At 31.1% G+C, this 13396-nt stretch overlaps 1 protein-coding gene across 1 annotated transcript in view; it reads right to left on the reverse strand.

Moving 5' to 3' along the window:
* Positions 1-13396, reverse strand: part of LOC135139306 (BTB/POZ domain-containing protein Tiwaz) — a 161645-nt gene that overhangs the window by 13191 nt on the left and 135058 nt on the right. The window contains exon 3 of the mRNA XM_064069495.1: positions 7798-7989. Coding sequence (XP_063925565.1) covers positions 7798-7989 — 192 coding nt within the window. The remainder of the gene's footprint in view (positions 1-7797; positions 7990-13396) is intronic.

Below are 13396 nucleotides of genomic sequence, written 5' to 3' on the forward strand. Positions count from 1 at the left end.
CCTCTGTTTTCTTCAGAGGGTATTTATATATTTGCCAAAATCAGTCTCGTCTTAGCAAGTGCTAGCCTCGCCCACCCGCGTTCTTCTCATTCTACAACGACTAATTTTATTTCTGTTCTATATAAGATCCAGCTTTCATTTAGACCAGAAAAAATAAATAACTGAAATGTGGGGTAGGGGTGGGTGGGCGGGGCTAATTATATTTTTCCACTTTTGACCTTACTTTAAATCTTAGATTCTCATTTAGATATCGTCAAAATTCGAGAAATGTAGGGTTTTATTTTCAGTTGAAATAAAAGCACAAAATTTTGTGGCGAAAACTGAACACACGGTTTTTAGTTAAAGCTGACGATTTTCCCTCATGTCAATTCGCCCCTGACAAATGTTAAACTTTTTGCGAAGACGGGGTAGAGTGTATAATATGCGGCAGGTTTTTTGGGTGTAGAGATGTGGTGTGTGTGTTATATCTGCCAGTAGAGTAACACCATCGAAGAATCATCTGTAACACGTTTGCTGATTTCTCGACTGCCATTGTAATACGAACAATTTTTGTTATGTTGGCAGTAAAGTCAAATTAAAAATCAAGACAAATTCTTATAATTTTTTTGCTGCACTACAGCATCCATACTAAAAGAAAAACAGGTTAATTGGGAATGAGAAGGCGCAACTGCATAACGATCAACCAGTAACGAGGAACTTTTACCATTTGAAGAAGACACACTTCATTTACAACTCAATTAGAATTAAATGACCTGGCTCGAGATTTGAATTGACAAAAGCTCAGGCGGAGATAATAGGATCAAGATTACAAGGACTGAAGTTGTTATTTCCAGATACGCACATTTCAGTATACCGCAATCGCCAGAAGAATTGTCTATTGTATTTCTCAACCGAAGAGAAGTAAAAGAGTCTACAGTTCTGCAGTAATATTGGCAATTTAATGCTTGCATTAGTCTAGAAACATAACTTAGATGACCATGTTTGATATTTTTGATAAATTGAAAAATAAATTAAATAATAATGTATGTGGAACTTTAGTAATTAAAAAGGCTGGCTAGTAGGGGAACTAGGGGCTTGTTGTAACAGGGGTAAGTTGTAACACTAAATTTTTACCCGCAATTTAAAGTCTTTAACGTCAGGTTTTTTACTGAATTTAATTCTTGCACCTACTGATTAATATTCAGAAATGGGACCCACTGTATTTAGTCCTCGTAATTAGCACAAAGGGTTTTTAACTTCAAAATTAATTCAAATTTAATTCGCCATTACAAGAGTGAACAATTTTCCGAGTCGCAACTCCCGGCAAACGCAACCTGCAATGAAGAATAAACCTCTTGTAGTCTTAACATTTCATTGCACTGATTTGAGAGCCTATCGAATGTAGTGCCATGTCCATAAACAATAGCCAAGCACACAATAAACGGGCGCTTGTACAGCAACATAACGAAATTATTATCGTAACAAACTGCACCATTGTTTTGGATTTCGCTCGAAGGGAAAGAATACAAAAGTGCAGGTTATGGGCATAGACGTGCGTCGAGTGCAAAAAGGGATACGCCAGGCGGCGACCAACTAAATGCAGACGCGGCCTTATCTCAAGAACACATACCGCCCGGAGGGATCACACCGAATGCCCATATTTGGCCGCCGGTGTGGGCAGCGATGACTCGTGCACGAACAACAAAGACAAAACCGATTCGGTGAAATTTGTTTTGACGGCTTTATGGTTGAGGTGGCTTTGAGGATGCGATGAGAGAACAGAGCACGGGAGAAATGTTGCGTAAAAGAACGGAAAACTTCTTATTTGGCAGAACTACGATAAGCCTTTTTAGGCAAAGCGGTACAGAAAGCCGCGGATTGTTCTAAACGGAATTGTTGGTGTAGGTTCACAAACACAGGTCAACAAATTTTGAACTTTTTAAAATTTTTGTTTATAGCAGCTACCATACAGTTTATGTATTAGTGTTCTTGTTTAGCACTAAGTATAGTGTTAAAAAAGACTACTAATTCATATTTAAAACCAGCTTTTTTCAAAATTTGAAATGCCCGAAGATATTGCGGATGACAGGAGTAAGAACAATACTTCATTAGATTTTGACGTTTTTCTCGTCGTATTTCTTTTGTACTGGTCTGTGGAATTTTTTTATTTTATTATCCAGCAGTAATCGACAAGCATTTCTCTCTTCATTTTTAAAAAATCCTTCTTGGGGGATCAGAAGGAGACTGTTTTTATTTCCCAAGCTAAGGAAGTATCGTAACTGAATCCATTCGGCGACTGGCTACTTTCATGTGTTGTCAACGTTTTATGGCCCCTAGACTATGAAAAAATAGGTCGCCCGTTTCTGTTTGCTTGTCTGCTTCTTTCTCTTTCTTTTATTAGATGGACAATATCCGAAATTACTGGACCGATTGTTTTAAAATTTTCTATGTAGGTATCTTAGAAATATCAAGTAGATGGTAAAATGCTAACCAAAATTTTTCTGAGCGTCTCCACCAAATTTTACAATAGTAAATGTTATTTAGATTTTATAAAATAACATACTCCTTATAAATTCGTCTTGATTTTTCTATAATATATGACATTTTGCAATTTTAAAGTTAAATCTAACGAATTGAAATCTTGCGAACGTTTTAAGGTTATCGAAAGTATGGTAAATCGTTAATCAAAATTTATCCGTTCATGCCCCCCCTATGTCGCATAATTGTGATTTTAATGTTAAAAAGTATCATAGTCCTGTACCTGCGATTTATGAATCCGTGTTGAATTTTTATCGTAGACATCGAGATTTTTTTGAAAAAATACGATAGCAGTTTTTTGGCTTTTCGATTTTCAATTTTTCGATTACTCAATTTTTCATTAGTTTAGTTTGGAGATTTTTCAGTTTGTCAATTCTCAACTCCTCTCCATTTTTTGGCGTTTCTAAATTCTCGATTTTTCGATTTCTCGATTTTTTTACTTCTCGATATTTCGACTTCCTAATTTTTCGATTTTTCATTTTTCCATGTTTCAGTTTTGAGATTTTTCAATTTTGGGATTTTTCAATATTTCGATATTTCATTTCCGATTTTTTAAATTTTAAATTTTTCCATGTTTCAGCTTTTGAGTGTCTCGATTTCTCGATGTTTCGATTTTCCAATTTTTCAATTCTATGAATTTAAAAATTTTACGTTTTTGATGTTTCGATTTTAAATCTTTCGGTTTTTCTACTTTTCGATTGTCCAATTTTTCGGTTTTTCAGTTTTCGATTTTTCAGTTTGTCGATTCTTCATTTTTCTCGATTTTTTGGCGTTTCTACAGTGTCGACTTTTCGATTTCTCAATTTCAAGATTAACTGATTTTTAATTTATTCTATTTTTCGATTTGCTGATTTTTCGATTTTTTATTTTTTCAATTTCTCAAATTTTGGATGTGTTAATTTTGAAATTTTTCAATTTTGGTACTTTTCAGTATTTCGATGCTTGAATTTTTCTTTTTTTGGACTTTTTGATGTTCTGAATTTTTGATTTTTTAGTATTTCGTTTCTTCAATCTTTCGATATTGTAATTTTTTAAGTTTTTTTCTTCAGATATTTCGAGTTCTCGATTATTCCGTTTTTCAATTTTCGATTTTTTAAATTTTACATTTTTCTGTTTTTCAATGTTTCGATTTGTCAGTTTCACGATTTTCCGACTTCTTCATTTGGCGATGTTTTGATGTTTCAACTTCTCAAATTCGATTTATCGGTTTTTTGATTTTTCGATTGTTCAATTTTTTGGTTTTTCAGTTTTTTGATATTTCAGTTTTGGGATTTATCAATATCTCGATCTTTCAGTTTGTCGATTTTTCAATTTCTCTTGTCTCTTGTTTCTAAAATCTCGATTTTTCGATTTCTAAATTTGCGGATGTTTCAGTTTGGGAGTTTTCGATATTTCGATTTTTCGATTTACGGACTTTCCGATATTTTGATATTTTACTTTTTCGATTTTTCAAAATTTTTCGATTTTTTTTAAATTAAAATTCTCCATATTTCGATTTTTTGGAGTTTTGAATTCTCGATTATTCAGTTTTTCGTTTTTTCAATGTTTCGATAGTTTAATTTGTCAATTTTTTAAACTTCAGATTTTTTCACTTCTCAATTTTTTAATATTATGAATCTTTAATTTTACATTTTTTAATTTTTTGAAACTTTCGATTTTTCAACTTCTTTTTTTTTACATTTTTGGTTTTCCAATTTTTCGATTTTTTAAGTTTAAATTTTTCAGTTTTGAATTTTTCTATTTTTCGATTTCCCAGTTTTTCGATTTTTCAATTTTTTCATTTCTCAATATTCGATATTTTGGTGTTTTCTATTTCTCGATGTTTCAACTGTTCAATTTCGATTTATCGGTTTTTGCATTTTTCAATTGTCCAGTTTTTCGGTTTTTCAGTATTGGAATTTTTTAATATCTCGATTATTCAGATTTTCGATTCTTCCATTTTTCGATTTTTTAAATTGTAGATTTTTCAATTTCTCCATGTCTAGTTTTTTTTTTATTTTTCGGTTTTATAAATTTTATTTTTCGATATTTCCATTTTTCGATTTTACGCCCTTTTAATGTTTCGATTTCCGGATTTGATTTTTTTTAATTTGTACCTCAACTTTTCGATTTTTCAGATTTTTGATTTGACATCTCGGTTTCTCGATTTTTAAAATTCTTCGATTTTTTGATTGCTTGATTTTTCAAGTTTTCAATTTTTCAACATTTAATTTTTTTTTCAATTTCCGTTCCTCCATTTTTCGATTTTTCTTTTTCAATTTTTAAATTCTTCGATTTTCCGAATTATTAAATTTTCCATTTTTCACTTTTTTGATGTTTTGATTTTTTGACTTCTCGTTTTTACATTTTTTGGTTTTTAGATTTTGTGCTGTTTCGATTTCTCAGTTTTTCGATTTTTTGACTTTTTCTCGATATTTTGATGTTCCAATTTTTCAATGTTTCAAAATTTCAATTTCGATTTTCGGTTTTTCAATTTTTCGATTGTTCAATTTTTCGATTTTTCAGTTTTTGGATTCTTCAATTTTTCGATTTTTTAAATTTTAGATTTTTAGAGTTCTCGATGCCTAATTTTTTTTAATTTTTTTAGTTTTCGATTTTTTTTTAATTTTACATTTTCAATTTATCCATTTTCGATGTTACGACTTTCTGATGTTTCGATTTCTCGATTTTAATGTTTTTAATACATACTTAAACTTTTCTATTTTTCGAATTTTTAATTCCTCAACATCTCGGTTTTTGGATTTTTAAAATTTTTCGGCTTTTCGATTTTTCAATTTCTGGATTTTCCAAATTTTCAATTTTTCAACATTTCAATTTTTAATGTTTTCAATTTTTCCATATCATTTTTAGTTTTTTTATTTTTTCATTTTTCAATTTTTTTTAATTTTTGATTTTTCGATTTTTCTTTTTCGATTTTTAAATTTTTAAATGTTTCATTTTTCCGAAATTTAAAATTATTTTATATCTGGACTTATCTATATATTCTGATTTTTTAGTTTTTCGGTTATTCAATATTTATTTATAGTTTCTTAAACAGTCATTGGTAAATTGCTCATTATTACTTGTTCTGAAAAATTTCGCAAACTTTTGTACTTCAGGGGAGAGGAAAGGTCTGTCTAATAACAGACCAGTTTTTTTTTTAATTCCTAATATCATTTCATAACCGTAAAATATGAAAATTTATAACTGTATTGAATCAAAATTGATGTAGATTTTTTACTCAAAAGAAAAATTATTTTCAATATTTTAAGTATGATGAAACCTTCTCACATAAATTTCTTCAGAAGAAGAAATTATTTTGGCTTTGGGAAACCCAAAAAAAAACATTTACGACCAGTTCGTCAGAGTACCAATTTTTCTATGTGTCTGTATTTGTTTCATTATAATTTCAATTTAGTTTTAAAAACCTCGAAAATATCTGAAATTTGGGAACATAATTTGTTTGTTCAATAAAAAAATATATAATTACGGTTCCAGAGCCTATGTCGACACCCGCGTTCATCATTTACTTACTTATTTGTTTATGTTATTATTATTATTCATTCATTCATTATACGTTTTGCAAACACAAATTAAAAAAACCCAAACATGTTTTCTTTTACTAATGTAGATGTAAAAAAGTTCTTCGAATTTTTTCACAATTTTCTCAGACTTTTAATGTTTTTTTCATTTTAAGTTTATTTTTTGGCGTATGTTATAACCAGAGACTGGAACTGTTAAGTTAAAATTTAAGTAATTACGCCTGAATTGACACTATATACTTTAATTATTGCTCTCAATACTTTTGTCCATAAACCTGTGTTTGTAATGCGTTGATCTTTGCATTTTATGACTAATAGGTATGTAGCATAAACGTCGCTGAGTGTCCGTGAATGTGAAGGAAAACCTAACCCTTTTTTGTAGCGTATAGTTGGCCACCTGAAGGTTAATCTCTCCGATGCGAGGTTCAGGTGCATTATTGCACAGACATAAAAGAATAGAATTTATAATTCGCGTGATTCAGAACAAAAGAATTCCAAATTCTGTTTGATACAAAATCACCTAAAATTATATCATAAAACTAAACTAAGACTTGTCAGTTTGTTGTCCATTAACGATAACGGTGGAACGACCATAATTACACACTTTTAACTACACTATATTTAACCTTGACATGGCACAAAATGGCTGCGGCATCGTCGTATCACACACATCACGGCACTTAGGTCACAGAAATAAAATAATGTCAATGTTAAATCTTCATATGGAAAAGTCACAGATTACGAAATCGTCACATCTCACATTGTTAAAACGCACTTTTTTATAAATCCAGCTAAAGCCAACTCGTAACACCCCCAAAACGATCGTTATCTGTGCATCTACCCACAACCTTTTCGGCCACATAATTAATCTGATAATTACCCGATTTCACACCTCGAAGGCCGCCGCCCTGACATAATTAACGAGATAAAAGAACACCCACCATTATTAGCTAGTTATCAATTTATTAGTTTTTCCGCTCTAATGAGGCTCCCGCCACATCCCATCAGAAATTTATTATTTTCCCACCGTAATTTATAGCCCATTACTCGAACATTTGCGGCAATATTTCCTGCACGTTTATCAGCATCAATATTCACAGTGCTGAATGTAGGATTATTTAGTTATTTGCTATGAGCTATATGTACACAATATTTTATTCTTTTATCTGGCCGGCATGTGCTAGAGCTCGGCGGCCGGTATCAGCCTGATTTATGGGGGGCTCGATTCAGATGGCCGATATTGTAAACACTTTAATGCTATATGATTTAACCTTTAACAGTTTTAGACCATGCTTTAAGGAGATTTATGGGCATTCCGGAGATGGTGCGATGTCCGGGGAGGCACCCTTTGGCTATCACGCCACCCCCGACCGAACATGTGAAACGTTTCGTAAAAATTAACAAATTGCCAGTTGGAAATTAGCTGCAGTTATTTATAGCACAGTATGGACTTAAATGCACTAAACAAAGTCCGGCCTGTGGTTAAACAACTCTGGTCAAATTATGTCGAGTATGCAACAAGACTAATACAATTTTCGCTTAAATTTAATAACGACGAACATTTCGCACATACGGTCTAAAATTCACGTTTTACCCATTTCATCCCACCGTTTACACCATTTTGTTTGTGTAACAAACACTTTTATTAATTTTTGCGACCGGTTTCCCTAATTAACTAGCCATCTTCAGGCCTTTACAAATTAACAAGACCTGTCGAAATTAAAAATACATTTAAAAAACGCGTTAGACTCCTACTTACTTGGTTAAAGTTTCTAACGACGAGGTGTAGATGGTGCCGCCAACGTCGATATGCACCGGCGCTGTGTACCTGGAGGCGGCGGCCACGCACGGGATTCCTGTGATTTTGTTGTAATTGACCGCCGGCGGCGTCGGCGACGACGAGTTCGACATCGTCGGGGAGGTAGCGGGGGAACTGCTGGGCGACATCAGCCTGGAAAGGGAGATTTCAATGGTAGATCAAGCGAGGAAACAGCGCTGTCGAGCTTTGCTTGCGCTATTTACGTGCCAACGAATGATTAGTTCGCGTTTTAAAGATAACCGAAAATCAAACTGATGTTATCAGTTTTTGTCCGATTCAGGAGAGAATGCAGTGACGTCAGAAAATTGCTTAGAGTTTGATGCAATCGGTATGTTTTTATTAGTGTGCTAGAGGAAGACGTCTCTGAGGAATGCATTCACTTGAATTATTAATGGAAGTACGACATAGTCTGGAATCTCGGGTTAAAATTTCGTTTGTAACAATGTATGTTTTCTGTTTCAACTAAATAATCTATAAAAAGGATACACAATTAAAAAAAAGTAGGTAAGTGAAAATGTCAAACATTTAGACGAATTAACAGCCAAGTTTAATTTATTTCGTCTTTCCGTTTACTTTTTGATTTTTTATTTGTGTTACCACGTTATCAATCACGATTCGCGATTTTGTTCACACTACTGTGTCCCTTTATTTTTCTTTATTTAATGTTATGAGCAACTCTGAACTTTTTATTTAGTAAGCACAAAAATTTCCTGAATCTATTAGGTGTCCACGTCTCCAAACAATTATTTTTACTTCCCGAGCCTAAGCTAAGGACGTCTCTGTCACATTTAATACATAGATAATTCCCGAAACTACCGGACTAATTGTTGTCAATTTTTATAGGTAAGTATTTTTGGAATACCCCGTAGATGGTAATATATCTACTAACCAAAATTTGTCTAATAATTCCCATCGACAATTTGATGACGTCACCTTAAAATTTTATACAGTAATGCGATCTAAATTTTATAAAATAAGTGTGATTTTTGAAACGGCCTTGATTTTATCACAATTACGGTAGAAAAAAAAAATGCTTTAACTTTAGCTGGCTGTTATTAGGTATTTGACGAATTTTGAAAATTTGTTCTGAATTTGATTATGCAGTTTTCAGTACCGATATTTCTGAAAACTTAAATAAACTCTATCTTACAGATTGCTCAAAAAATTAAAAATGATGTAAAAACTAAAAGTGGAATTTGAAATTTTTTATGTTACTATCCTGAGAAATCTCGGAAGAGTCTTTACAAGAAATGAAACCGAAAATAAATTCTTAAGTCTAAATAAAAATATTTTCTTTTGGTAATTTTCGAAAGTGGTCAGAAATAGGTCAAAATTCTAGGATAAAAATTTCGACGAGTTGCGTCAGAATACTAAAATATCTCAAAAACGGCTAAGTATATTTCATTTTGGCGATTCTGGAAAGATGGTTGGAATTTTCGAAGAAATCAAGCCCGAAAAAACTTCTACGAAACTAAAGCAACAGAAAAATATTTTTAGATAATTTTAGAAAATGCTGCTCGGATAAAAGTCATAAATTTCGGAAGAGAAAAAACTGAATAGTTGAGTTTTCGCCAAAATTACCTAAAAGTCCACAAAACAAATTCTAGAATATAAATTTCGACGGGTTCATTCGAAAAACATAACGTGTTGATGATTCTAGACCAGGATTTTTCTAATATTCGGTTACAAAATCAAAATTTAAAATATCCCAAAAATGACCATATTTCATTTTGGCGTTTTTGGAAAAATGAAATGAAGTCGAAAAAAACTTCTGCAAATATAGGTAAATCAATAAAAATTACTTTAGGTAATTTTGAAAAATGCTGCTCGGATAAAAATAAAAAAATTCACAAGGAAAAATTGGTCTAAAAAAAAGAACCAGCTGATGGCCCAAGACTAAGATTTTCAAAATATTCCATTTTACTATATAATTTTTAAAATATCCCAAAAATGGCCATTATTTATTTTGGAGAATCTGCTAATCGAAGAAATAATTTTTGCGAATCTAAGTCAAGAGAAAAATATGTTTAGATAATTTTCCAAAATGCTGTTCGGACAAAACTCAAAAATTTCGTAAGGGAAAAAATGAAAAATTGAATTTTTGTCAAAACTACTTGAAAATTCACAACAAATACTAGAATACAGACTTCGACGAGTTGATTCGAAAAAGCATTGCCCGTTTATGGCACCAGAGTAAGATTTTCGAAATATTCGGTTTCAAAATCAAATTTTAAAATAGGTATACCTAAAACAGCCGTTTTTCATTTTGGATTCTGGGAAAATGGTTGGAATTTTCAAAGAAATGAAGCCGAAAATAATTTCTGGAAATCACAATCAACAGAAAAATATTTTGAGATAATTTTTTAAAATGCTACTGGGACAAAAGTAAAAAATTTCGTAAGAGGTTACTGGCAAATTGAGTCTTTGCCAAAATTGTCTGTAAATCCACAACAAATCCCAGGATTCATTATCGTGATTCCGGCTGAAATTTTTGAAGAAATGAAGTCGAAAAAAACGTCTGCAAGTCTAAATCAACAAAAAAATCTTTGGGTCATTTTCAAAAACGGTGCTTTAAAAATTTTACAATGAAAAATTGAGCTTTTACCACACTTGGCTATAAATCCACAAAAAATGTGGGAGACAGATTTCGACGAGCTGATTTAAAAAACACAGCCTGTTGATGGCTCAAAATCAAGATTTTCAAAATGATTGGTTTCAAAACCAGATTTTCAAAATTTTTTTAAAATAGGCATATTGAGTTTTGGCGATTCTGGAAAAATTGTTCGAATCTTCTCAACAGAAAAAATTCTTTAGGCAATTTTCCAATGTGCTGTTCGGACAGAAGTAAAAAATTTCATAAGGGAAAAAATGACTGTTTGCCAAAGTTGCCTAAAAATCCATAACAAAATCTAGGAAAGAAATTTCGACGAGATTATCGAAAACCACAGCCTGTTGAGGACCCCAAATAAATTTTTTCGAAATATTCGGTTTCAGAAATTTTTAAAATTTCTTAAAAATGACCATATATTTTTGGCGATTCTAAAAAATTGTATTGTGTAATTTTCTCAACAGCAAAATCAATCTCTTTAGATAAGTGCTACTCAGATAAAAATAAAGAGATTTTTACGCAACTTTGGCAAAAGCGTACACTGTTGATGGCCTCAGACCAAAATTTTCGAAATAGGAGTATTTAGTTTCAAAATCAGATTTCTGAAATATTCTAAAAATAGTTCTATTACTTTTTGACAATTTTGGAAAAAGGTTGGAAGAAATAAATCCGAAAGTAACTTCTGTAAATCTAAATCAACAGCGAAATCTTTTTAAATAATTTTCGAAAGTTGCCTAAAAATACAGAAAAAATCTGAGTTATAGATTTTGACTAGCTGATTCAAAAAAGGCCACATGTTGATGGCTCGAGACCAAGATCTTCGAAATAATCGATTTCAAAATAAAATTTTCTAAATTACTTAAAAATGGCCTTTTTGTTTTTGGAGATTCTAGATAAGTGGTTGGAATTTTCTCGACAGAAAAAATTGTTTAGGTAATTTTTTTGAAATTTCATAAGAGAACAAATGGTCTTTTACTGAAGTTGCCTAAAAATCCATAAAAAAGTTCTACGATACAGATTTCGACGAGAACATTCGAAAAACATAACCTGTTGATGGCCCCAAATCAAAATTTTCGACATATTTGGTTTCAGAATGAAATTTTTAAAATTTCTTAGAAGGGATAATATTTTTTGCGATCAAGATTTTAGAAATATTCAACATCAAATTATATTTTTATTTTAATTTATATCCCAAAAATGTCCAGATTATTTTTTGACAATTCTTGGAAAAAGGTTGGAATTTTCGAAGCAATGAAACCGAAAATAACTTCTGCAAATCGAAATCCAACAGAGAAATCTCTTTAAATCATTTCCGACAGTGCTGCTCCAACAAATGCAAAAATTTTTATTAGGGAAAAACTGAGCTTTTACCTAAGTTGTCTAAAAATCCACAAAAATTGGAATATAAATTTCGACGAGCTAATTCAAAAAATACAGCCTGTTGATGGCCTCACACCAAGATTTTCGAAATATTCGGTTTTAAAATCCAATTTTTAAAACATCTCAAAAATGACCATATTTCATTTCGGGAATTTTGGAAAAGTTGTTGAAATTTTCAAAGAAATCAAGCCAAAAATAACGTCTGCAAATCGATCAATTCAAATATTTCTTTATATAATTTTCGAAAGTGCTGTTGGGACAAAGATAAACAAATTCATAAGGGAAAAATTTAGATTTTACCAAAGTTGACTAAAAATCCTCAAAATATCTAGGATATAGATTTCGACGAGCTGATTCAAAAAACACAGTTTGATGACAAAGGTTTTCGCAATATATTCGGTTTTTGAGTAAAATTTTTAAAATCTAAAAATGACCATATGCTCTTTGGCGATTCTGAAAAATGGTTGACATTTTCTCAAAAGAAAAATCTCCTTAAAAATCAAAAATCCACACAAAAATCTTATATTTCGACGACCTGATTCGAAAACACATCCTGTGAATGATCTAGATTAAGCTTTTCGAAATATTCAATTTCAAAACCCAATTTTATTTATAATAGCATATATAATTTATTTTAGCGATTCTGGAGAAATGGTTGGAATTTTCTTAATCGCAAAATCTTATTTTTTTACAAGAAATTATCATTTGAAACATGTTGTTAAGTAATCGTGTTCAAAGAAAACTATAGGTATATATTCCGTAAAAAAAGCCAAATATTATAAAATTTAGGAGCAGCAACTCATAGTACAAACAAGGCTTAAAATTTCAATTATATAATTTATCATTTATTAAAAGGGATAGATAAATTAACATTTTTGTAAAAAAAAATTGAAAGATTTAAAATCACCAACATTCCACCACTTCAAGCTGTCCTAACTTAGTTATTTTTCTATTTTAATGTGAAACTCAAAGTATAGTTTACCATGATCAACAGTTAAAATTATGAGATATATTTCCAAAGTCGTCAAATTTAATTTATGCAATACTTTAGGTAAATGTAAAGAAAAATCAACATAGATCTTGTTAATGCACTGAATAATAACTTTAAAGTACTGTAAAATTTGATTGCAATCGTGAATTTTTCCAACTTTCCTAGAGAATAATTTAAAATAAAGTCCACATTAAGGAAAATCCATTTAGGTACATTACATTGAGAGAATAAATTCACTGCGGTTCAAGCTTGGAGCTTTTAGTATTTTGAGATATGTAATCCAATTTTCTTTAAATGATTTGATTTAGAGTTTTATAAGTTCATATTAGTAACATATGTTTCGTTGCTGTGCAGAAACCAATGCACTAACTACATAATTTTTTATTTTCTAATGATAGATAACGGAAAGCTCAAAAAAGCTTTCATGCAGAAGACCTATTTTCTATGACGTTTCTTTCTACCGTAGACGTAGTAATTTTAGGCACAGATGTTCTCAACAATCCTGGACCTCACCTTGTGTAAGTGCATTATAAATATGGGAAATCTCGTACCGAAACATG

Source organism: Zophobas morio, unplaced genomic scaffold (genome assembly GCF_036711695.1).
Source record: "Zophobas morio isolate AGI-343-1 ecotype UQ-CSIRO unplaced genomic scaffold, CSIRO_AGI_Zmor_V1 ptg000031l, whole genome shotgun sequence".
NCBI classification, from domain to species: domain Eukaryota; kingdom Metazoa; phylum Arthropoda; class Insecta; order Coleoptera; family Tenebrionidae; genus Zophobas; species Zophobas morio.